Source organism: Macrobrachium nipponense, chromosome 26 (assembly GCF_015104395.2).
Source record: "Macrobrachium nipponense isolate FS-2020 chromosome 26, ASM1510439v2, whole genome shotgun sequence".
NCBI lineage: Eukaryota > Metazoa > Arthropoda > Malacostraca > Decapoda > Palaemonidae > Macrobrachium > Macrobrachium nipponense.
Window position 1 is genome coordinate 38,230,860 of NC_087215.1, and position 27,616 is coordinate 38,258,475.

Sequence of the window (27,616 nt, forward strand, 5' to 3'; positions counted from 1 at the left end):
ATAAATGTGTACTAAACCACTGGAGAGCCATTTTGTCTCATTTTCAAGGGGACATATTAGCTTGCCTGATTCTGACTTCCCGTGAAGAGCAATTAGTCTCATACTCGTAGTTAATGCTGTTTGGTGGATGCAGCAGTGACAGCTGGTGTTTTAACAGTGACTCTTGAGACTTGATCCACTACAGTGCTGATTGCCTTGAGCCCAAGCTACTTGAGTGCCAAAGAGACAACTACTCCAGTGTTGAGGTCACTACTATAGGTATTACTAAAATACTTTGGTAACCAACCTCACTTTCATTTTAAGTTTCATTTTCCATTTGTTCCAGTTACTTTGCTCCCATTTCTGCTGTCTATCTTTATATTTACCTTTTATTTCAACGCACATAGGACATGATCCATTAATTGAAGTATTTGAATAGTCTTAGGTATAATTTGAATACTTTGTAGAATTATTAGTGTAAAGTAGGATAGCAGACTTCTAAACTTTAAAACTTGAGTACCATATGTGTCCAAATGAGAGTAAAGATTTGATGTTTACCTGATCATTTTAGACTACCTTTGTCTCCCTGATACAAAAAAAACTGGTGATCTTAGGAACATCATGGGACTGCATGATTGAAATTTACTGTTATTGAAGACTATTCAACTTCTATGTTGTTAAAGTGCCTCCAATTCCAGATTACCTGGAATATAGGTTGTGGAGGTCAAGTTTCAGCGAGGCAGTCCCCAGTTATCAGCAGTCTCGGTTAATGGTGATCTGGTTTTATGGCGCTTGTCAAATTGGTGATTTATAGCGCCTTAATGGGCAAGTTTTGGTTATCAGTACCATAAGGTGCTGATAATAAAATCATGGTGCCATAACATACCTAACAGAGGCGTCACTAACCGAAACTTGGTGCCATAAGCGCCATAAATCGCCGAGTTTCAGTTAATGGCAATTTTCACTTATCAGCACCACGAAAAAAACAGAAGCCCTGCTGACAACTGGGGACTGCCTGTATTACTGTAGAACACACTTTCTTTTTGTTCAGTTATTAATGTTTACTAATTTGATTGTTTTTGCATGGTCACTAATTAAAATGAGTAGGGAAACCAAATACTTCTTAAAAGAATCATTTTATTATTGCAATAATACAGATCTAAATGGTAAGGCAGGGGCAAGGCAATTTAGTAAAGAAATTCTAATAACAGGGCAGTACATTGTTAGGATACTTTGAGCACAACATGCATGAACGGAAGTGTGACAAGTGAAGTATAAACTATAATTTAGGACACTGTTAAAAACCAATTTACAAACCATACAAATGTTTATTTTTGCGGATTAATTAACATTTTCAGCAAACAATGTAAGAACACTATAAAAATGTCCTTATGTCAATTGCAAAGATAAATTGAAGTTGAATGAATTGTCTATGTACAAGTGTTCCTACACAATCATTGTCACTAATATCACATATTTATACTGTATACCTACACTGAATTATTGGTGCCCACGTCTAAACAAATTTGATATGTACATTATGACAGCCAAGAAATTTCTCAGCAGGAGATTCATCAGTCTTACTCTGCTTTGTAATTAAAGTGAAGTTTCCTAATTGCAGCACATGTCCACAATAGGTGACTAATACAGACTAGCAGCCCTAATAGTGTATTTCTTGAATTTGTTAGGTACTACAAACAGGTAATTCATTAGTACGAATCTACGTAAAATAGCAATCACAACTTTAATAACAATATATCTATGTAAACAAATTACAGTACATAACTAATCCAATCTAAATACAATAAACATTTCAGGATTAGAATAAATCTGTTAAGCTTTTACCTCTGATGAGCAATAACTTAATATTACACAACCTACTTTTTTAAAGTTTATAATCCGTAATCTTTAGTATTTCAGAATAGATGGCAGCATAATTTTATTTGCACCTTTTATTCATAAACCTACATTAGCACACATTTGTTGTCAGCGTTTAACATCTTAATAATGCATGTTACAAAGAATTACATGCATTAGCTGTTAATCTATAATGAATAAATTACTGTATATTGCTTTGGTCCTTTGTATCATCAAATTTCTATATGCTAAACTACATACAGAGTTGTATTCATATAAAACTGGAAAGTGAAATTTTATCAAAACTAGTTAACTTAAAATTTTCAATTTAGTTTCAAAAGTACAGTACTCTATAAAGTTACTAGAAGTATTTGATATGATGAATTGTACAAAATTTAGATTTCAAAGAATGTTATCCTTGTTATATATTTGTATTGAAAGTTGATAGGTTGTCATAGTTGATATATTTAAACTATAATAAAAAGGGTAATTTTTATGGCAGAGCAAGCCTTCACCTATATTACAATTTTGAAAGTACAATATTTACACTATTAATATAAAATAGGCTTTGTAAAAATAGTACATAAACATTAAAATTCCCATTTTAAAAACAGTACTGGCTGATTTAGTGGATGGCTAATAACATCATATATATTATAATAACTTTAAAATATAAAGCTAAATCAATACAAACTTCAGGAATGATATCCATTGTTCCACAATGCATGTTTCAAAATAAACCTTGTTTGGTAATCTAAAATCCTTGTGCTTTGTTTTAATTGTACTTTTGAGTATATTAAAATTTAACCATATGAATTGTCATTCTGATTGCAATGGGAAGTTAGTAAACCTAATACTGAGACCATCAACCTAAGTTTTTCATTCACAATCGTATGCTCTCATTTTCACTTTCCTTACGATTAAATGCACGTGAGCGTGCAGAGTTCTGAGTTGCTGTAGATATGACTTCCATCCATCGTGAAAAAGTAAATTCTGATTCCGCTCTGGAAAAGATAAGCAGAGTGAACTGGGGTAAATATTGAAATGGAAAATAGTACCTTACTGTATTAAATGTATATTATCTTGTTATTAATGTAATTGGAAAAAAATATTTTGCAAACATTTTAGCATTCAGCTGTTTTCCATTACAGATATTTGTTCCAGAGAAAAATAAGCTTTCAGACCAAGTTAAACACTTTACTTTTGAACTCTTATGTAGTAGTATATATAAGAAAGTTCTACATTACTCCATCCAAGTACTACATCACAATCATATGAACACTGCCTGTCTTAGCCTAAAATAATTAGTGTACGTACTGTACATATCTTTTCTATTTTTGGGATCAAGCCGTGTCGCTGGGTGAAATGTCTCGTTAGCCATTTCTGATATATAAAACTAATGCTAAATATACCAGAGAATAAACCAAAGGGACTGACTGAGGTTACTACCCTCAGGCGAGCACTTTTTTATAATTAAAAAATATCGTGTATAAACCAGGAGCGAGTAAAAACTGCCACATCTCCTTTACCCCATAGAAAGATCCTCGTCAACAATCACCGAAACCTGAGGTGCCGTTACACAGGCCGCCTCCACGCATCCAACCCCTACCTCCCCAGCGCCATCTACAACATCTTATGTTAGCACGGCGACGTCGTAACAACAAAATTTCATAGCTCTGTGTTTTTTGTGGTTTTTTCGTCGCTGATTCGGATTTTATGATGGCATCTTCCGTTCCATCTAAGTTAAGTACCCAGAACATGTTTTGATTTAATCTTTTATGAGGTAGATCGCCGTTTTATAAGTCTATTGAGACTTTGTTATTGTAGCACGTGTCGTCACACGGGCTCGTCCGCAAGGCCGGTCTGTTTTATTGCTAGGCGATATTTCTACCTATTATTTTATATGTTACGATCTGTATTCATGGTAATATTTCGAGTGCCTTTCTGTAGTTATTTTGCACCTTAGTGCTAGGATCAGGAATATTAACCGTTCCTTTATCTTTCGGTAATATATGTATTTTTAGATATATATCCGTTTAAAGGCATTCTTCGAGTATTGCCAGTTTTAAGAAGTTTTCATACTTCTGTGTATTACGTTTATTCAGATCGCGTATATATTTTTCAGTTAGAGCTTTTACATTAATTTTCAATTTTCGTTTAGTGCCTATTACTAGGCTAGGTTGCTTTTTGAACCTCGAGTTTTGACAAGCCTATGTATTTTATAAAAGGTTGGTTTGTTCTAAATAGTTTTATCACTCGTTCCTGGAATTTCGGACCCAGTGATATTCATTTAGTCTACGACTATAGGGGTTCTTTTAGACTAACCTAGCGTAGGTTACTTAGGCTAACATAACCTAGTAGGCTACTTCCTTTTCGCTGCCTCCCTTTTGAGTCTCTCCTCTTTTGACTTTGCATCAGCGGTCGATTAGCTGTTGTATAATAGCGTCTGATCTTGGTGAATGGTAGGCTAGTCCTAATTCATAGATCCTGCGACCGTTGATGTTAGTAGTTTCATAATAATTCATTGGACTTATTATATGCTAGTCATTTTGAGAGAGAAAGAGAGACAGTTGGGGTGTTAGCGGATGGGAAGTAAGAAACGTTCGGAGTGTGAACGGGTGAGTCTAAGGTTAAGTTGGTTGTAACATAGTACATCTCTCTGAATCTCCAACTGCCGGACTCCGGGGGTCGGAGTGAGAGATCGATCAATTATTTGTGACAATCTTCTCCCCTCTCCGTTCTATGTAGACGTGAAGGATTATATGAAGATGTCGTTGACAACCAATTATTACCTTTCGATTCATTTGGTTTTCATTTTCGAACAGTTTCGGGCCTTCTTGGAGTTCCCGGATTCCAGGACCTCCGGAATTGAGGCACGAAGTGTGTGTCCCTTCCATAAACTGGTTTATGTTATTGTCTTTACATGTATTTATGTTATTTCCTAATGATTTACATTCGTGGTAGGTCCGGAGATCCGGGCCCGGATACATTTGAATTTCATAAGAAATTTTTTGTTTATACTATAGTCTATAGTTGTTTCGAGATCGTGGTAGGTCTATTATCTAGACCCGGATACGATCCCGATGGACTAGTGACAGTATAACTTATATATGTATAGTTTTATTTTAGCTCTAACTGGTTTTAACGTTACCCGGACGGTGGTAGGTCTATTAATATAGGCTCGGATATCGTCCGGATGATGTTTTTAATTTTAACTTTAACATGTTCTATAATAATAAGTTTTATATTTTGACGGCTATTCCGGAAGTTGGTAGGTTCTGATATATGCACCCGGATATCAGCCGGAATTGCCAGTTATTCAAAATATTAGTTGTCTTTTCCGGTGTTTTCAACTAAAAATATTGTATTCCGGCGATGCCGGATTAATAATTTGGTTGAAATGCACACGGGTTAAGATATTTACTAGAGATAGTTTGAGCATTCAGTGTTTTTCCGAATTCCATTCCCTCCTCATTCCGGCGATGCCGGACTTCGAGTTGGGAGAGGATTAGATGTCGGATAATTATAATCTGTATCATCCAATCTTCCGGGGGTAATAACCCCGGAATTTTGATATTTTAATGTCTAAAAGTCATCTATTTGGCTTAATGATTGGTTGATACTCATTTTCAATATCTCTTACAGATGTTGCAATGTGCTGAGGTGGGCTGTTCGGCTATGCTTCAACAGCCATACGGACATGTGGAATGCCGGTCTCACTCGGCATGCGCGGTACAAGTTCTAGAAGAGATAGTTTGGCATCATGAAAGATGCCAAGTATGTTATGATCTTTATGCACAGATCACGGATGACTTGGTAAGTGGACTATTAGTCTAAGTAATATGGTTTTCTATGACTTAGAAAATGACTTTACTTCATACATCTGGAGATATATGTTTGTCTAAGCCTGATCAAGGATTCTCTTTCAGGCTCCCAAGGAAGTGAAGGAAACGGCGCTCGCCACTCTGAAAGGCTGGGTAGGAGGTTTTGGTAGGAATGTTGGTAAGGCTCGTCCCTACATTCTTTCGCGGACAGTAGCTTCAGTCCTCTACCCTAACTCCAAGACGGCAGCGGTGGCAGAGGAAGTAGCGGCGCCGTATCTTCAATCAATTGGGGAGGAGTTTTTATGTCTAGAACCAGTAGAAGGACCCGAAGGCAGAGGTCGTCGATGAAGTCGACAGTTTGAACTTGTCGTCTGAACCGATGCAGACGGATCAGGTAGGTGAGGCAGTAGCTAGCTCTCCTTCTTTCTCCTCCTCTGAATTTCCCCCTCTTACTTCTCTTACTCCTTCTCCAGTAGTTGCTCGCGTTCCTTCTCGTACCCCGCCAGGGTTCGAAGGTTTTGGGAACGCTGATGTAAATAAGGCAGCGTCTGTCCGGTCTACCGTGAAGACCACCAAGACCAAGCAGCTGCCTGCGAAGGTGAAGCCCGCCACCCCAGCTCCGGCGGCAGCGGACATCACTCCTAAGACTAAATCTAGCAGGAGCAGTAGCAAAGATAGGCCTTCGCGGAGGACTAGGGAGAAACCCACTACTCCTTCACCTGCCTCTATGCTGTCGAGTGCAGTGGTGCTTAGTCCGGCTCCCGCTCTGACACCGACCTTAACAGCTTCAGGACCTTCAACAGCAGAAGTGCCTGTTAATTTAGAGGCGTTGGCTTCTATATTAATTCAAAAGGTCAGTCAAGAACTTGCTTCTCAGGTAGCTAGAGATATGGCAGCCTTGTCAGGCAAACTGGAGTCCCATATGTCTCGCACTGACCAGTCGGTATCAGAGCTATCAGGCATAGTGAGTCAACACCAATTGTTGATGTCTCATTCGAGCGGAAACCCTCAACTCTAGTCAATCTTGCCGAATGTGGCTAATTTACCCCCCTTCGAAGCAGGTAATCCGTGGCGCTTGGCTTTTGGAGCCGTCTTACGAGACGGAAAACTTGCTATCGAAGGGTGCGGGACACGTCCTTTGGAAGACTTTGAGTTCCACCCGACTGACTTACAATCTCCCTTTTTAGGATATGCAAGGTTGACTAGGGAAGCTCTGGTAAGAGAGGACAAGGTTCCGGCGGAGACTCTCATCTTCCCAAGGGAGGCGGCCCAGTCAGCTTGGCTTAGATTCTTGAAAGAGATGGAGTGTGTCAATACCAAGATCACTCCATTCAAAGGAAAGTATACCACTTTCACGGTTCAGAAGAATCAACCGCTACCGTGCACCACGAAGATTGCCGAGCTGACCCTGAAAGCAGCGGAAGAAGATAAGCCTCTTCCACAGCTAAAGGAGACAGACTTGACGTCTTTGTTGGTACCGGAGGATCCGACGTATTGGCACCACACTCCAGAAACTTTTCAGAAAGGGAAACTAGAATCTGATTGTGCTTCCATTCAATTCAATGAGAGACTCCTTAAGCTCCCCGAGCATCTCATTAAGGCGGAGTTTGAAGCCAGATGTAGATTGAGTAGGTCACTCCACTCAATCACTTCAGCAGAGACAATCGCTTCGGCCTATCCGACCGCTCCGGAGTTTCAGGTCTTGACCAAGTTGTTGTTGGGCACGTTTCAACACGACTTGTTTGATTTTGCTGTGGCCCGAAGAGCCTGCCGGAAGTTTTTTCTGAGACATGCTACGATCAGACATGAGCCTAATAAGCTCATTAAGTCGTCAATTTGGGGACCTTCCCTCTTTCCAGAGGAATTAGTAGCTCAGGTTACGCAAGAAGCAATAAGAGCCAACCAGACACTTGCCACCAGGTGGGCTCTTAAGTTTAAACGTCCGGCAGATCCTTCTCCGGCAGGCACTCAGAAGACCAAACGTCCTAAGAAATTCCAGCAGAGAAGGTTCCAAAAACCTCCAACTGGGAACCAACCTTCCACATCCATGCCTCCACCCCAACAATCATATGTGTGGGTACAGGCCCCAGCTCCTCAGCAGAATCAGCACTCACAGCCATCTCCGGTTTACAATCAAACATATGAGGCAAATACTTCCTTTCAGAGGTATCCCCCTAGAGGTGCTAGAGGACGTGGCTCCTCCAGACGGGTTGGTGGAGGAGGTGGAAGGCTTGCAAGAGCCAGAACCTACAGAGGAGGCAGAGGTTCAAGACCATCCGGCAATCAATGAGATAGTCAAGGTAGGTGGGAGACTAGCACTGTTCAAGCACAGGTGGACATTCAACACCTGGGCACACAGTGTCATATCAAAAGGTTTGGGGTGGAGGTGGATAAACGGCCCACCTCCCCCACACAAGTTTTTTCAAGCTCGGACACCAGACTTAGTAGCTTTCACTCAGGAACTACTTCAGAAAAGAGCAATAAAAAGAGTCAGGAACATCAAATTTCAAGGCAGACTTTTCTCAGTTCCCAAGAAGGGCACGGACAAGAGGAGGGTGATCTTAGATCTTTCACGGCTCAATTCAAGGATAGTATGCGACAAATTTCGCATGCTAACCGTGACTCAAGTAAGAACCTTACTTCCTCGTGGAGCCGTCACCACCTCTATAGATCGTACCGATACATATTATCATGTGCCCATAGCAAGGAACTTGTCTCCGTTCCTAGGATTCAGATTAGGAAAGGAAGCTTACTCTTTCCGAGTCATGCCATTCGGCCTCAATATTGCTCCCAGGATTTTCACCAAGTTAGCGGACGTAGTAGTCCAGGAACTTCGGAGCCAGGGAATTCTATTGGCAGCATATCTAGACGATTGGATAATTTGGGCCCCCAACAAACAGCAGTGTCTGGAATCAACCCACAAAGTCATGAAATATCTGGAGTTTTTGGGTTTTCAAATAAATCTTCAAAAGTCAAGACTGACTCCCAGCTCCAAGTTCCAATGGTTGGGACTTCAGTGGGACCTTCAGGCACACAAATTTTCAGTACCTTGGGAAAAGTGCAAGCAGATTGCGAAAGCCACAAGGCAGTTTGTAAGGAACAAAATAGCATCAAGACGGGCTCAAGAAAGAATTCTGGGCTCCTTGCAGTTTGTAGCAGTGACTCAACCGTTACTGAAAGCCAGACTAAAAGACTTCAACAGAATTTGGAGAAGTCGAGCCAATATAGGCTTAAGAGACAAACTTTCAAGGATTCCTCAGATCTTACGGAAAAGTCTAAAACCTTGGTCTACAGCCAAGAGCTTAGCAAAGTCAATACCACTTCAGTTTCCACAACCGGATCTAGTGATTCATACAGATGCATCTCAAAGTGGATGGGGAGGACATTCCCCTACTCAAAAGTTTCAGGGAAAATGGTCCAATACCTTCCAAAGATTTCACATAAACGTGTTAGAGGCCATGGCAGTTTTTCTAACTCTCAAACGATTGAAGCTAAAGAAAGGGATTCATATCAGATTAGTCCTCGACAGTGCAGTAATTGTTCACTGCATCAACAGGAAGGGCTCCAAATCCAAGTTCGTAAATCATGTGATGATTGCGATCTTCTCTCGAGTGCAGAAATTTCAATGGCACCTATCAGCCACACATCTAGCAGGAGCCAGGAATGTAGTAGCAGATGCTCTGTCAAGGACATCCCCATTGGAGTCAGAGTGGACTCTAGACTCAAAGTCGTTTCAGTGGGTATCCAAACAAGTCCCGGGCCTTCAAATAGACCTTTTTGCCACGGAATCGAATCATCAACTTCAATGCTACGGGGCACCCAATCTAGACCCTCTAGCATATGCCACAGACGCATTGTCTCTAGATTGGAATCTTTGGAAGAGGATTTATTTATTCCCACCAGTCAACCTCCTGATGGAAGTTCTTCACAAGCTCAGGTCGTATCGAGGGAAAATAGCATTGGTAGCCCCCTGGTGGCCGAAGAGCAACTGGTTCCCTCTAATATTGGAATTGAAGCTCCGTCCCAGTCGGATCCCCAATCCAAAGCTTTCACAAATAGTACAAACCAAGAAAGTATATGCTTCCTCAAACATTCTCCAAACCCTAACTTTATGGAGTTTATGAAGCTTGCGTCTATGCATAATTCAGGTATTGATCCGGAAAACATTACTTTATTGGAATCTGACAAGAGAGATTCTACTCTTAAACAGTATGATTCTGCTATTAAGAAATTGGTTAAATTTGTGAAAGAAAAAGAACTGGAGGAAATGACAATCAATCTAGCAATTTCATTCTTTAAAGATTTGTTTGATCAAGGTTTAGCTCCCGGAACCATTACCACTATGAAATCTGCCCTTAAAAAGATTTTCTTGGTTGGATTTGGGATAGATCTAACAAGCTCTTATTTCTCCTCTATCCCTAGAGCTTGCGCTAGATTGAGACCAGTACATAGGCCTCAATCTGTCTCCTGGTCTCTAAACGAAGTGTTGAGGCTAGCTGCCAGTATTGATAATGACTCCTGTCAGTATTCAATTCTACTGAGGAAGACGTTATTTTTGTTAAGTTTAGCCTCAGGAGCAACAATTTCTGAGCTATCAGCTTTGTCTAGAGATCCAGGTCATATAGATTTTCAACCTAATGGTAATGTTCTTCTTTCACCAAACAAGACCTTTTTAGCCAAGAATGAAAGTCCACAAGATAGATGGACCCCTTGGTCAATAGTTCCTCTTTCCCAAGACTCTTCTCTCTGTCCAGTTCAGGCTCTCAAGACCTATTTACATAGAACATCATTTAAGTCCTCAGGTCCCTTATTCATGAGAGAAAAAGGAGGAACGATCACTATGAGAGGTATCAAACAACAGATTCTCTATTTTATTAAACAAGCCGATCCTGACTCTTTTCCCCTGGTTCATGATGTCCGGGCAATTGCTACCTCTATTAACTATTTTCAACACATGAATTTTGAGGATCTTAAAAAGTATACTGGTTGGAAATCTTCGGCAGTTTTCAAACGCCACTACCTTAAATCTCTTAATGCACTTAAATTCCCTGCCGTGGCTGCAGTAAGTATTGTAGTTCCTGAAAACTCTTAATTTCCTCTTTCTTTTACTTTACCTCTTTTCTTTCCCACTTGCCTGCCTCACCTAGTTGTTCAACCCTGCCTTCCTCTCCCTCGGGCCTTCTGTAAGCACGAGCGGAGCGGATTGTATTAGCTTGGTTAACAGAGATCATTTTGAATATGTATTGGAGTATTGTTAAGTCTATTAAAGTATAGTTAAGTCTATGTTTAATGTTAGTTTTACATGTAAGTTCATGTATTTATTTGTACATTCCTTTTTGAGTTTCTCAGTATATTTAAGTTTGAGAAATCCCTTTTGGATAACAATACAAGTTGTACTTTACAAAGAAAGTTTATATATATATAGATATATATTAAAAAATTTACTTTTATAACTAATTTGTATAGTTTTCCTTCATTGTTACAGTATTTCTTTTTGCAGCTTGCCCATTTCTCTGGTGATTTCACCCAGCGACACGGCTTGATCCCAAAAAAGGGATTTTGACGGAGGAAAAATCTATTTTTGGGTGAGGAGCCGTGTCGCTCGGTGAACCCACCCTTTTTAATTCATTGATCTCCCACCCAGTGTGGTACAAGCTGTGGGTTGCTAACAATAGATGTTGTAGATGGCGCTGGGGAGGTGGGGGTTGGATGCGTGGAGGCGGCCTGTGTAACGGCACCTCAGGTTTCGGTGATTGTTGACGAGGATCTTTCTATGGGGTAAAGGAGATGTGGCAGTTTTTACTCGCTTCTGGTTTATACACGACATTTTTTAATTATAAAAAAGTGCTCGCCTGAGGGTAGTAACCTCAGTCAGTCCCTTTGGTTTATTCTCTGGTATATTTAGCATTAGTTTTATATATCAGAAATGGCTAACGAGACATTTCACCGAGCGACATGGCTCCTCACCCAAAAATAGAATTTTCCTCCGTCAAAATCCCTTTTATATACTGTGTAATTCAGTGGACAAGGCAACATTTAAGTAAGACTGTCCCCAAATCTCAGTCTGACTTTTATGGTTTTAGCTGATTTTGATAGTACAAAATTGACTATGAACGATGAAACTGCCTATGGCGAAGTTTATAGGTCAGTGAGCACCAATGAACTGAGACTGATATACTACCAGTACAATGAATTAAATACCTTGAATATTACCAGTAATTGTATACCTTAATACCTTATTAACAGTGAATCATTTGAATTGCTTATGTTATCAATGTGCAGTACTAATGTATTGAGAGAGAGAAAAAAAAAACATGCAGCATCCTAGACCTGGGCAAACTGAGGTTGACAAAGTTAAGAAAAAGAACACATCAATGGAAAGAGGAAGATATATGCAAATGCACATGGTGTAAGAAAAAGAATTCTATAAAATTCTCCCTACCTTCCTCGAGAAGTTTAAAATTACTATTTACAAGACAATTGTAAATTATACCAAGTTATACATGTTTTTTCTAGTTTTATTTTACTTTGTAAAATTATAATTATAGCTCTCACAATATCATATAAGAACTGAAATTGGTAACAAAATTCGAGTACAGGCAGTCCTCAGTTATTGGTGGGGTTCCATTCTCGGTAGGGGGCTGATAAGCAAAAACCGCTGTTAACCAAAACTTGGTGATTTACGGTGCTTATGGCACTGATATATCGGTTAATGGCGCTGATAACCAGTTAATAGCACCTCCTTTAGGTATGTTATGGCGCCATAACTATTATTGGCACCTTATGGCAATGATAACTGGAACTTGGTGTGTTATGGCGCCATAAATCACTGATTAAAACCGGATTGCCATTAAACCAAGTCTGCTGATAACCAGGGACTGCCTGTATATTTGTAAAATATTTATGTTAAAGTACTGAGATCATAGATACAGTAAGTTTTTGGATTTACATGTTTTTTTTTATTTTCAAAAAAAAAAATGCAAAAAAAAGGCAAAGTTACAATTACTTATCATAAAAGATAAGAACTATATAAAAAGACTGCTGCTTCAGCTGCATTTATTTTATTGAGGTTCCTTTCTATTCTTATTACGGCTTTTTCAATATTATGTAGGTTGGCGAGAAACGCGCCTATTGGATATATATGAAAGATCAATAAATTTAATTAAATTTATAATTACTATTGAAATGTGGTGTACAATGACCGTAGATTATTTTATGCCAACATTTCTTCTGGATTCAACCAGATATTTTCAAGGTTGTGGCTTTGAGTAGACTGATGATATTTTTGTTGCTACCCTAATTTATAATCAGGTCAGCAGGGGGGTTCTGAGTTTTCATTGGTTTGGGGGTTGCAGTGCTTCTCAGCTATTGGCGGCTGAAAGGAATCTTTAAGCTACTTTTTAGAGTTGAAGCTCTCACTGTCGTAACCTAGCAGACCGTTGGAGCTGAACTGTGACGTCACTGGGCGTGTCATCACTGCGAGCCAAAGCAGAGTTTTCATTGGCTGTTGGACACTGTGTGATGTCACATCACGGCAGGCCGAAATTTCATCTGCTGCCAGGTAACTAGTATGTGAAGAAATATTCAAACTATGGCAATACCAGAACGAGAGAAGACATCAACCAAGTCACACCTGATCATACCAGTCGCCCAGCAGCAGATTAAATTTCGGCTCGCCGTGACGTCAGACAGCGTCCAACAGCCAATGAAAACTTGGCTTCGGCTCGCAGTGATGACACGCCCAGTGACGTCACAGTTCAGCTCCAACAGTCTGCTAGGTTACGACAGTGAGAGCTTCAACTCTAAAAAGTAGCTTAAAGATTCCTTCCAGCCGCCAATAGCAGAAAAGCAACCCCCTGCTGACCTCCCGATATTAAATTAGGGTAGCACCGAAAATATCATCAGTCTACTCAAAGCCACAGCCTTGAAAATATCTGGTCGAATCCAGAAGAAACGTCAGCAAAAAATAATCTACGGTCATTGTACACCAGATTTCAATATATATAAATTTCATAAAATTCATTGATCTTTCATATGTATCCAATAGGCACGTTACTCGCCAACCTAAATAATATTGAAAAAGCCGTAATAAGAAGAATAGAAAATAACTTCTATAAAATAAATGCAGCTGAAGCAGCAATCTCCTTCAATAGAACATGCTTGAAAGAGGGGCTTCTACCTAAATATATATACATATATATATATATATATATATATTATATATATATATATAGATAATATATATATATATATATATATATATATACATAGTAGTACCTCAAGATACGAAATTAATCCGTTCAAATGCGCCCTTCGTATCATGAGGTTTTCGTATCTTGGACCACATTTTACATGTAAAATGGCTAATCCGTTCCAAGCCCTCCAAAAGCACCCCAGTAAATTTCATAATAAAGCTAAATTGACCTATAAACAATGAAATTCTACAACAATTTGGACCATTCAATACCTAAATTAATAACAAAATGCAAAATAACCTGTAAATAAAGTGTATTAGTGTACATGGTATACAAGAAATACTGTACGTAAAATGTGGAAGCTTACCTTTCGAGTGAGGCTATCTCCGAAAGTGGCGGCAGAGGAGGAGGAGGACAAACGATTGAACTTTATGAAAAGCGGCTAGAACATCCTTAATTTCTGCCGTTTTTTTCTTTTTTTGATTTTTAACTTTTTTTTTTTTTTTTTACAGAATTTCAACTTCATCACCACTTTCAACTTTCTGTTTTCTTTTTGGCTTACAACTTTGTTTTTTATCACTTGGTTCTTCCTTTTTGCTTACTCCTGCTAATGCTAAAGGCCTCTTTAAAAAATAACGATCCAAGGAAGATTGCTTCTGCCTACTTTTCACAATGTTCCTGAAACGACTCAGGCAAACGTCATCAAACTACGCAAGCATACGACCTGTGTGAGCCTTTTCGGGGTGTCTTTTTTTCTATAAACGCGTAGTGTTCATTAACGGCTGCCCGTCTTGATAATTATCTACTAATTGTTGCACCTCATGACTCTGTTGGCCCTGGTGTCCAAAACCCTGTTCAACCAAATGCTCTCTCTGCAACTGATTTGGGTACTGAATGTTCGGCTGCTGACCTTCAACACAAACTGAAGTGCCTTGATTAATACTGGTATGCATGTTTGCAAAGTTTCCAGTTATCCCATGAGAGAGACCTTGATCACTTATCCCATGTGAGAGAAGGATCTCATGGCCGCGACTAGCATCAGGAACCAATGGGAGAGCAGGAGGATGGTGGCGAGTCTACTAAGTTGGCGGCGCTCGAGTTCCAAAATTGTTATCGGTGGTTCGGGCGAATCTCGGACTTTACAGAAACCTTTCGTATCTTGAAAACTTTTTGTATGTAGAGCCATTAAATTTACCGTATTGGCTTTCGTATCTCGAGTTTCTCGTAAGTTGAGCCTTTCGTATCTCGAGGTACCACTGTATATAAGACATCATGAGAGAGAGAGAGAGAGAGAGAGAGAGAGAGAGAGAGAGAGAGAAGAGGAGAGAGAGAGAGAGAGAGAGAGAGAGAGAGAGAGAGAGAGAGAGAGAGAGAGAGAGAGAGAGTTGAAGTTAAGTACACAGCTAAATCATGGGATGCTGAGAATTGGCGAGCTGGACCAGTCTAAAATTTGCCATTGAATTTATGGGCTATTGAAGTAATGGAACCTCTCTCCCACCCAATTTCTCCAAATCGATGGCACGCAATATTGATAATCACCAGGAAGTACATAATCTGTCCACCACTCAAAACCTGTTACGTATTATTCCTCATATATATATATATATCTATATATATTATAATATATATATATATATAGTATATATATAGATATGTATGTATGTTTTATGTATGTATGTATGTATGTAATGTATGTATGATGTATGTATGTATGTATGTATGTATGTATGTAATGTATTATGTATGTATGGTATATATATCTATATATATATATATATATATATTAATTCTGAATGACAGTATCCATCAATTAAACCCTTTATGGACGGATATTATCATAGGAGTAGCAATAACAGGTTTTGGGTATTGGACAGATTCACTCATGGTGAGTATCAATATTACACACCATCGAATTGGAGGAATTGAGAAGGAAGGAGGTATACTTCTATTGCCCATCTATTCACCTCTGCAGTTTACCAAGGCATATGGGCGATCTACTGTGATTGGTGTCATAAACCGGGTTTTTCTCCACTCGGAACCTCTATTCAGCGCATAGCAGACTTTTTAACCTTCCTCAGAGATGAGAAACATTTGTCTGGGCGGCCCTGAGTTTGGTGTTACGCCTTAGAGGTATCGACATCTCATCCTGGGAACTATCCTTGCTAGTTAAGGGGTTTGAGCAATTGAGTTCTCCTAGGGAGCTCAAGCCTCCGACATGGGATGTTTCCTTAGTTCTGAGAAGCTTCACTAAGGGTCCATATGAGCCTTTGCGTCGCTCACCTGACAGGAACTTGACGCTCAAGATGGTTTTCCTCCTGGCCTTGGCATCTTCAAAAAGAGTGGGAGAGCTGCACAGTCTGAGCTATGATGTGAAGCACACCAGGGGTTGGGGGTCGGTGTCCTTCGAATTTGTCCCGGAATTCGTGGCCAAGACCCAGAATCCCTCTGTGCACGATGATAGGTTCACTTCCTTTTCCATTCCATCACTGAATGACTTTGTGGGTAATGATGCTCAAGAGCTTTTGTTGTCTCCTGTCAGAGCCCTACGTTGCTATCTTAAAAGGACACGGCACCTTAGGCCAGGCTGCCGCAGACTTTTTGTTAGCAAAGGACGCACAAAGAAAGAGGTGTTGAAGAATACTATCTCTTTTTGGATATGGGAAGCCATCAGACAGGCATACTTGACTCTTGATGATTCTGCCGCAGACTTTTTGTTAGCAAAGGACGCACAAAGAAAGAGGTGTTGAAGAATACTATCTCTTTTTGGATATGGGAAGCCATCAGACAGGCATACTTGACTCTTGATGATTCTGCCGCCACGCCTTGAGCAGGCTAGAGTGCATGACGTTAGGGGTATTGTTCCCTCTCTGGCTTTCAAAAAGAACTTGGCTGTACATAGTGCTGAGCTCTGGTACTTGGTTACGCCAGTCCACGTTCACCTCTTTTTATCTTAAGGATGTTGCCCACAGATCTATGGACATGTTTTCCCTGGGTCCTGTGGTGGCTGCCCAACAGATTGTGTAACTCATCATTGCCCTTAACAGAGCACATTTGTATCTTACCAAAGATGATTGTGTGGATGAGAGAATGAGTGAGTTGGCTGGTCTCTTTCTTTCTCTTGTACCTTTCCTTCTTCCTTTGGGCGGGTTAAGGAATAGACACGTCATTCGCTGGACTGGTCTGATACAGGCGAGTAAGGTAGTCATACTGATAGTGTGGTTGCTTGGTATGCAAATAACCAACCCTCTATTCGGTAGCATATGCTCCGCTTCTTGGCAAGGGGGAGTTGGGAGTGGTAACAAACCCTGCTGTGTTGGTTTGTTATTGGACAGTCAAAGGCTGCATTGGCAGCCAAGCGCGAAAACCACTCGTCCAGCGAGGAACTAGGGTTTGTAGCTATGAAAAATACAAATTGTTTTAGAAAATTTGTTATTTTATATTGCCTCAGAACAGCGGTTAGGTGGCTCATGAGTTAATTGCTCTCTCTCTCTCTCTCTCTCTCTCTCTCTCTCTCTCTCTCTCTCTCTCTCTCTCTCTCTCTCTCTCCAATGATGTCTTTTTATAAATTTGCTCATAAATATATCCAGGTGTTGCTGTTGCTTTAGTTCTTATCTTTTATGATATGTCAGTTATAATTGTAATTTAGCGAAGAAAAGTGCAAAGAAATATTAGAAAATACATGTATAATCCAAAAAAAGGGCTTAGTAAATTTATGCAAATATTTTACAACAAATACACATATTACTCAGAATTTGTGACTGATTTTTGTTCTTACCTGTTTTGATATTGTGCGAGCTGTAATTATAATTTACAAAATAAAGTAAAATTATATATTACAAAAAACAAGTGTAACTTTGTAAAATTTACAAATCTTGTAAAAAGGCCCCACAAGGAGTTGTAAATAGGCTTTTCACAATTTTTTTTCTTATGCCTTGTGCATTAGCATATCTTTCTCTTAACATTTTCTTTTCTTAAAATTGGCTCACCTCAAAGTTGTCTCTGGCCTGTGGTGCAGCATATGCTTTTTTTTTTTTTTTAGACCAGCACTTAAGGGTTAAGGGGTTACCTGTAAATCATTTTGTTTGTATGTTATCAGTGAGGCAATAGGTAGTTTAACCAAAGAGGATGACCCAATTTGCTTACATACTGTACACATATTGATTGAGCAGGGGGTTTGACTGTTACAGAGTAATTTATGGTTCAGTTGTTGCTAGCTTCCATCTTATCCAGTTTAAACATTTTTTTTTCTCAAGTTGTTCTCATGGAGCCACCAGCAAAACAAAGTGAGAAGCAAGTTTTAAGAAAAATGCTAAAGAAAAAATCTTCAGTGAGATTTAAAGTCACTTGTTGGCCAAGGTTGGCAGATCGCATTGCAAAATGGATGATTGAACAGAGGAAGGACTGATATATTGTCACAAGAAATAATGATCAGAGCATATGCCAACTTCATAATGAAAGATTGCACTGCAAGTGTGAGGTTAAGTGTATTTATATTTACAACAAAATAGCTTAAAAATTTGCTGTGGGGTAATATATTGAATGGTATAGTTTTAAGGTAGTGATTATCTGCTCTATAGGATGACCACCTGTTTTATTTTAATGATGAAGATTTAAGTACAGTCGACCCCAGCTATTCGTGAACTCACGGACTTACCTATTTGCAGATTTTTCCGTGGACTGCATATACCCATTATCGTGGAAACTTTTCCTATTCGCAGTATTTTTTGCTGAGAAATCTTCACAAATTACTGTATTTTCATATCATTTTTGTGACTGCACTTTTTGTGATAAAACTATTAAAATACTCACGGATAAGCATTTTTAGAGGAATTCTTTGTGATTTAACTCAAAATAGGCAGTTCTAAGAATTTTAGAAGGGTTTTAAGTATTTGCAGATTTCAGCTATTTGCGTGCGGGTGTGGTACCCATCCCCCTCAAATAAGGGGTGTTTACTGTATCATCTTATCCATCAAAAAGATTCAAGTGTCATCTTATCCATAAAAAAATAAGGTGACTGCTGCATTTACATTTTAGGTAACAGTGTGTTAAAACCCTTATGATTACACCATTTACAAGGACATGTGATCAATTGTTCCTACACATACACAAATCTTCAGTTTTTGCATATAGGATTTACTATGGTGCAAGCTCGAACAGCCCATTTAACTAAAAATAATGTGGTTATTGGTAGTTAGTTACCGACAGTATGGGAGGAAGCCCTACCATCCAGTTGGTACGTATTCACTTTTCCTTTTAGCTGAGGTCTGAGACAGATGCAACTCTTCTGCTGCCTGCTGTTCGACTTAATTCTTTTCATTTTTTAGTGTAATTGTTGTTTCGAGATATTTTGGGAAATGCTGCAAAATGTTCTACTCTGTTTACTTATCGTTTTATTCCCTCTTTCTTCCTGCATAGTTGTTCCTACACAGTTATGTTGTATTGTTATGAACTTTCTTTAGCCTGTATGAGTATTCCTCAGATATTCTCAGTAACTTGTTTTTATTTTTCATATACTGCAAACCCAACTCTTGTTTTACCCTTGGTGTTTGTTCTTTTATTCTTTTTCTGTACCACGTATCCAAGAGAGACGGGCTGCCTCTTACCTCCAATCATTTCTATTTTTAGTTGCCTTCTCAACCTTATTTTATCAAACATCCTTGCTTGCATCTCTTCTCTGTTTTGAAGTGTTTTGTCTCTGAAACAAGCAGGGTTTTTATTTGATTATTGTACACAATTACAGACAGTCCCCGAGTTACATCAGGTTTGGGTTAAGTCGTTCCAGACTTAAGGCGTTTGCATCATGGCTCTATTAACCTGCTTTACAGCAGTACTGTTTACCCATACTTACGGAGCTAGCTCCGTTGGTATTTATTCCCATTATAATTACAATGATTCGAGTTAAGGTGATTTTCAGCTTACAACGCCCTGCCGGGAACAGAACCCCCATCGTATCCCGGGGACTAATTGTACTTTGAATGTGGTAATGTTTTAAGTCTTCCAGATGTTGTACAGCTTGAGACCAAGGTAGGTTCTCTTACAGTGCAGTGGTGTTGTAATCCATCGTATGAGTACCATGGCTTGCCTTCAAGCCTGGAATCCCCTATCCTTTGGTACAAGTAGGAAGCGGAGGTTATTGTTGCAGGACCCTTAAGAGTTTACCAGTGCCAGCAAGTTTTTTTGCAAGACCAGCAGGTGTACTTATCCCAGTTCTTGCTCCCTCTCTGGGAGGATGGGGGAGTCTGGCCTTCCTACACTTCCTCCCCCTCCCCTTGTTCCTCTTTTGGATGATCATAAGTCCCAGGACAGCTATTCTTGATAAAGTTTTTCATCGCCTCCTATGCATCCTTCATTGTTGTATGCTGTTTCGCAGTCTCTTCGTCTTCCTTGTCCTTTCAAGAAAAGTTTGGTAGGCAACTGCCCTGAGGAAGGATATCCAGTATTGTAAGGGAGATGATACACCATTGGAGGGGCAGCCAATGGTCTTATTCAGCCAGTCAGCTTGACTTTGGGTGTGTGTGCATTACTGCAGTGTATTGTAATTTCAAGAGCTATTTCACCCCTCCCTGCATTCATTGTGGATGTGCAGTAGTAGTTGAGCCTTCTCCTTCATCTTTTGCTGTAGGCCACAGCTGTGTCTTCCCCTGTCATGTACCTCCTTGACCGTGTACGTCTCCCGTCAGTGCAGCTCCCACCCAGATCGTCGTCCTTCCCCTTCCTTTCAGTGTCCATTAGTGCATAACCGACCATATCTTTGGTGCCAGAACAAAAGTTCCTAGGGTTCTTGTCCTTTTTACCTTACAAGTCTCCTTTTGGGAACAGTTCCTTGCTTCCATTTTCAACAATGTCGCTGTATTACGGATGTCTAATCAAAGGAAAGAAAAATATGCAACCGTGCAATGTTGAATGCCCAAGCCTTTGATTTCATGTTGTATGGCCAGAGGACAAAGAGAGAGGGCCTGGGGCAGACATAAGCTTTTCCATTGCCTTAATGTTGTATGGCCATGACTTTTTGACATTGCTGCAATTTGATGAACATCTTTAGCCAAAGGTTTGCTCTCCAAGGAAGAAGCAGCACTGCCATGCAGATGTTGCACAACCAAGAAAACTGTTTGTTGATTTCATCTCCTCCTTATGCTTCTTCAGCCCTGGACATTTCCACTCAGGAACATTGCCACAGCATGGCACATCCAGGTCTGGGCCCCCAACTACATTAACCTGGAGGTTTGTTCGAAAATGGTATGGTTTCATAGTGGATAGATAACACTTCAGAGAACTGTTGGCTGACGCATCTGTGGGGTGCCTGTAACAGCCCCATCCCCACCCATTCATGTTTTTGTAAACAGAATCATTAACATCTCCAGAGCAGTGTGGGGCAGCGCCCCTGCTACATGCAGAGTTCCCTGGGGAACAGGATCACACTATCAAGAACATTTCTACCTCCACGGTCTTGCAAGGGGCATCAATGGGACCACAAAAGCAACCAAAGGCAAACCTCTTCCTTTCCCAGTGGAGGAAGTAAGGGTAAGAGGAAGGTTTAAAATGCTAAGACTGCTTTCCTCCCCATGTGCGGCTGCTTGTGTGGGAGTGCCCTTAAACATATTATGGTGGCTGAAACCTGGGTAGTAGATTTATTTCGGTAGGGTATCAACTTCCTTCAAGTCCCTTCCATTCCTCTTCAAACCATCCAGTCCAAGCCTATAAATTCTCTCTGGCTCGCTGAAGAATCTTCCCTTGCGGGGAAGTTGAAGGCGATGCTGAATGAATTCGCTGTGGAAATCATAACAGTCTGGTTCCCAATTTTTTCAGCCATCCCTCTCTTGATGAGAGTGATGGATGGTGCAGGTGCATGGGTGGGCAGTAGCACACTCGCAGTGGTCAACCAGACACATAACAGGTAAGGTGGATGTAGTGACAAAAGTTTGGTCTCTATGGTCAGTGTTGGGGAGAGTTGGTCTCAGCACCTCGACATTCTGGAAGATTGTTTGACCTTGAAAGATGCCCAAGTTAAAACTTAAATCCTGACACACCAAAGCTGTTAGTGTACAGGGCATTGGGCATAATCAGGAAGATCCTTTCAGACAGTTACTAAGGACGGGAATGTGGTCACAACAGACCACATTCACTTCCCCTTTTACCTTTGGGACATTGCCCATTTTTCCTTGAGTTCTGTGGTGGCTACTATGCAATCATGTAGTTCACCCAGCTTCCCTTGAGGGACAGGTGGCTCATGCTCAAGGTGTACAGCTGCAAAAGAGAGGGTGTGTGTGTGTGGGACTAGCCCCCTAACTTTCTCTTTCATACCCACCCTCTCCCAGTGAGCAGAGGGACAGTTAACAAGCCATCTAGTGCTGGACAGGCATCCGTGCAGGTGCTTTAGGTGAACATCCTAGTTTGGATTAGATGGAAGTTCTGCCCTTTCTCTAGCAAGGGGGAAAAGAAACTTGCCATGAACAAATTGCTGGTTATCTTCAGCTTTATGACAATATGGGTTCAGCATAAAGAACACTATAGAATGGTGGATAAATAAGTAAAAAAAATGCAAAGATAAATGATGTTAAGAGAGTTGCATCAGTTTGTAAGGAAAACCCAAAAGAATTCTTTGCTCCTGTTGACAGTAGGAAGCCAATAAAAAATAGCATAGGTCCCCTAAGAGACAATAGAGGAAGCCTAGTGAACTCAGAATTGGAAAAAACAGAATTATTGAATATGTTTTTTACAAGTATCTTCACAATTGAAGACAATGCCTCAATACTTGAACCAGCTATTAAATATGAAGGGGTAGAACCACTTGACAATGTCAAAATATTTACAGAAGAGGACATTAAAAACAAAATAGACAAACTCAACAAGTTCAAATCTCCTGGCCTGGATGGGATTCATCCAAGAAAAATGAAAGAGTTAAGAGGAGAAAGCTCCTCACCTAAATGAACTCTACAGAAAAATGGCAGAATAACTACGTAATGTGCCCAAAGTTTACAAAAAGGTCCAAGAAAAGAGCCAGGAAATTATAGACCAATCTGTTTAACATCGGTCCCTTGTAAGATTGAGTCCATAATTGCAGATAAATTTGTGGATCACATTGATAAAAACAACTTGTTGTTAAACAGTCATCACGATTTCGGACAAAACAGATCCTGCCTATCAAATCTCTTAAGAGTTTTTCCATAACATGCTTGGTATTTATGACAGTAGTAGAGCAATAGATATACTCTACTTAGATATCCAAAAGGCCTTTGACAAAGTTCCACACAAGAAACTAATGACAAAAGTTAGAAGTTTAAGAATTGTAGGAGAAACAGCAGACTGGCTTGAAGACTGGCTAACTAATAGAAAACTGAGTTGTAAGAAATGATGAAGAATCAGAATGGGCAAATGTGACAAGCAGTTCCTCAGGGTTCTGTCCTTGGCCCAGCCTTGTTTTTTATTTATATTAATGACACTGATATAGGGTTAACTAGCAGGATAGCAAATTTGCAGACAACACCAAACTAGGTGTATGTAAATGCACCAGACCCAGAGACTAGAAAATTTAAGAAATAATCTAAAGACTGTTAGAGAGCCTGAATATTTATGATTGTGAGGACAACTAATAGAAACATTCAAAATACTGAAAAGCATAACAAAAGTAGACTGTAACCTATTTACACTAACTGGAAACCAGACAAGAAATAATGGATGGAAACTAGAACAGAAGAGATACAATACATCTCATTGTGGGAACTTCTTTACATACAAGATATGTGACACATGGAAGAAAACGCCACCATAAGTTGTAAAAAGTAACAGTGTGGAGGAGTTTAAAAAAAGCTAGACAAAATCATTATAACACTGTGAATGAACAGTAAAACCTGCTCCTAGTTTTAAGTTAGCACACAATGTCTCCTCTGATGGACTAATAAGTCTTTGAGACATGCTAATCCTTTTAACTCTTGTAACTCTATCCAAATCCTTTTAGCTCCTTGTAACTCCAAGCCTTTCTTCGAATCGATGCTACATCCCATTAATTCGAAAGGCCCAGAAGTCTGGAAGTTGAACATCACATATGTTCAACAGATCAGAGACATGGGTCTCCTTCCTTTGAACTTATATGACCAGTAAGAGAGGCCCCAGGTGAGGCGAACTACCAGTCAGTTCAGATTTGCGCAGAATCCTCCCATCAAGAGGTGTCTCTCATATGTACAGACTAAAGGTTTGTATATCTGTAGAAATAATTACACATTTTTAAAGTACCATATTTTTCTGCGTATAAGACAACCTTTAAATCCTAAAATTCATCCCTAAAAATTGGGAGTCAGCTTATACTGCAATCCTAAAAATCAAACCTTGAATTCTAAAGGCTAGCCTCAGCGGTATAGCCTAAGCCTGAAGATTCACATATGAAATAAACTGATAGTAAAGGTAATAAAAGCATTTTTACCTTATATATTATTAGCATATCTTCATAACAAACAGCCTATTTGAGGAATAATTCTAAACCAACGAAACAAACTATTATCTATGCGATCCCAGCTGAGGAAATGTTCATCAACTTACGGTTGTTCTAACAGCAACCTTTACCTTTAGGTAACCTTTTAGAAACTTCAGTGGTAGTGTAATTACGGAAATAATAACATTTAGGGTAGCAATATTAATTTTTCATTAAAAGTTTCACATACATATCACAAGATTGATCACATTTGCCACCATCATAGGTATTCCAGTTTGGTTCTAGAGAGTCGACTTCGGCTTTGTCATCGATAATCATACACATCATCTTCAGTACCAATCATAGCATTTTTTAAAATGATTTTATGACACTCAATATTCACATTCCCTATGTTTTTATTTTAAAAAATGCAGCGAACATCACATGAGGCAGCACGCAAAGCTGGTTGTAACTCTTTAGAACAATTCACTCTTACGAACGATAATTATCGTTCATTATTGTATTTGTATTAGCAGTTGTTTGAGAATGGCGACAAAACAAAACAATAATTTCCCTTTTAGGCAATGTCTGTATGAAAAGCACGATATAGAATCTGCTTTGTTAAACCCACCTTTGATAATTTATGAAAGGAATGTATCTGAACAAAGTTCCATTCAGCAACTAAGACATTGATGATATCGGTAAAATGCAATCAGCTGATTATTTTGCAAGTGGATATCTATCAGTGTAACAACCTAACCGAGACAATACTCTCTCTCTCTCTCTCTCTCTCTCTCTCTCTCTCTCTCTCTCTCTCTCTCTCTCTCTCTCTCATCGATTGTAATACAGTGGTACCTCGAGATACGAAAGGCTTAACTTACGAAAAACTCGAGATATGAAAGCAAATACGAAGATTTTTGTGGCTCTACACACGACAATTGTTCAAGATATGAAAGGTTGTTGCTGTAAAGTCCGAGATTCGCCCAGACCACCGATAACAATTTTAAAACTTGCCACCATCCTCCCGCTCTCCCATTGGTTCCTGATGCTAGTCACCGCCAAAAGATCCTGCTCTCCTATTGGTCAGCATCTACGTAGTGGCGTGCTTTTTCAGCCACTTCGCGGCATCATCGGTATCATAAGCCGGAATTCACTTGTTCTATACGATTTTATTTATTAACGTAAATTCGTTAGTGATTTTGTTGTAGTACTACTTTATCGTGTTGTGTGAGAACTTTACTTCATACGTATACGTACTACATAACTTAATTACGTACAGTATATACGTAGTGAAGGGTCCCAAGAAAGTTGAAGTTCACGGAAAGAAGAGGATGCTTTCTTTGGAGACGAAGATGGAGATAATTAAAAAGTATGAAGCTGGTATGCGATTGAGTGTGATCGCCAAGGAATATGGCCGAAATCCGTCGACAATAGGCACCATCCTTAAGCAGAAGGATGTCATCAAAGCAGCTACACCTTCCAAGGGCGTGACTATTTTGTCCAGCAAGAGGACCCGCGTGCCTTGTCGGACGTACATCACGCAGGAAGAGAAGAATCTACCCGGGCATAAGCCTATGAAAGACAGGCTTACGCTCGCACTTTGTTCGAACGCCAGTGGGGATTGCAAGGTGAAGCCCCTACTTGTGTATCATTAGGAGACTCCTCGAGCCTTCAAGGCCCACAAAGTGCCTAAGGAGAAGCTTCCAGTGATGTGGAGGGCTAATGCGAAAGCCTGGGTAACGAGACTTTTGTTCACCGAGTGGGTAAATCTGTGTTTCGGCCCAACAGTGAAGAAATTCTAGGAAGAGGAGCGCCTCCCTCTGAAATGTCTGCTGGTGTTGGACAATGCCCCTGCTCACCATCCTGGCCTCGAGGAAGATATCCTAGCGGAGTATTTGTTTATCAAGGTTCTTTATCTTCCGCCTAACACCACCCCTGTCCTCCAGCCCATGGACCAGCAAGTGATATCGAACTTCAAGAAGCTGTATACGAAACATCTTTTTAAGAGATGTTTCGACATCACCGATACCAGAAACCTCACCTTGCGTGAATTTTGGAAGGAGCATTTTGATGTTGTGATATGCATCCGACTCATCGACGAAGCTTGGCGGGAGGTTTCAAGGCGAACCTTGAATTCTTCGTGGAGGAAACTCTGGCCTAATGCCATATCCTTGCACAGTTCGATGACGTTTGCCTGAGTTGTTTCAGGAACATTGTCAAAAGCAGGCAGAAGCAATCTTCCTTGGATAGTTATTTTTTAAAGAGGCCTTTAGTAGGAGTAAGCAAAAAGGAAGAACCAAGTGATACTACGAAAAAACATTAAGTTGAAAGTGGTGAAGAAATTGAAATTTTGTATAAAAAAAAATGTAAAGTATAAAAAAGTATTTAAAAAATTTAAAAATAAAAAAATTAAAAAAAAATTTAATTTAAAGTTTTTTATAAAGTTAAGTGTTACAGTTTTGTAAATGTGTTTCATAAAGCTTAGTTTATGTTTTCCTGACATTTTTTTATGTGTCTGTACTATAAGAAGTTTTCTACCGTTTGTCCTCCTCCTCTGTCGCCACTTTTTGAGATAGCCTCACTCGAAAGGTAAGCTTCCACATTTTACTACATATGTACATATAGTATTTCTTGTATACCATGTACACTAATACACTTTATTTACAGGTACATACATATTAGTACTACTAGTACGTATTAAGTTAGGTATTGGTCCAAATTGTTGTTGTATTTCATTGTTTATAGGTCAATTTAGCTTTATTATGAAATTTACTGGGGTGTTTTCAGAGGGCTTGGAATGGATTAGCCATTTACATGTAAAATGCGGTTCAAGATACAAAAAACTCATGATACGCCTCGGAACGGATTAATTTCGTATCTCGAGGTACCACTTACTAATGATACTTCCAGATGAAGCGATTGTTGTAAACATACGACACAAGCAACCATATTAAGAAACAGCTGATTGCTAATGTCATTTACCATAACTATCGAGCGGTTTTAAGAATTCCATTAAAATTGTCAAGTTGTTAAACCCTGCCAATTCTCAATGGTGGCTTCCATAAGTAAAAATAACACTCTCCCCAGTTTTATACCGACACCTTTTATTTAGGTGAGCGAGTCAGAGACTTCTGACATGTCCAATTTAGCAGTTCTCTGGTATTATAGCAATATTTTACTAGAAATAGTGCTAAAGAGGACACATTTCACGGAGCGACTCCGCTTCCTCGCCCAGAAATAGATTTTTCCTACGTCAAAATCCCTTTTTTGTTCATCCCTCATGCAATGGAGATCTCCAGAAAGAATTCTAATAAATTAAAGCTTCAGGTTATAGCCGAGGCTGAATAAAACAAATA

The 27,616-nt window shown here is 39.6% G+C and overlaps 1 protein-coding gene across 1 annotated transcript in view; it reads right to left on the reverse strand.

The window, feature by feature from the left end:
- Positions 1-1,098: 1,098 nt before the first annotated feature.
- Positions 1,099-27,616, reverse strand: part of LOC135200191 (FERM, ARHGEF and pleckstrin domain-containing protein 1-like) — a 739,864-nt gene continuing 713,346 nt past the window's right edge. The window contains 1 exon segment of the mRNA XM_064228579.1: positions 1,099-2,840. Within this exon segment, the coding sequence (XP_064084649.1) occupies positions 2,720-2,840 (121 nt within the window). The 3' untranslated portion in view covers positions 1,099-2,719.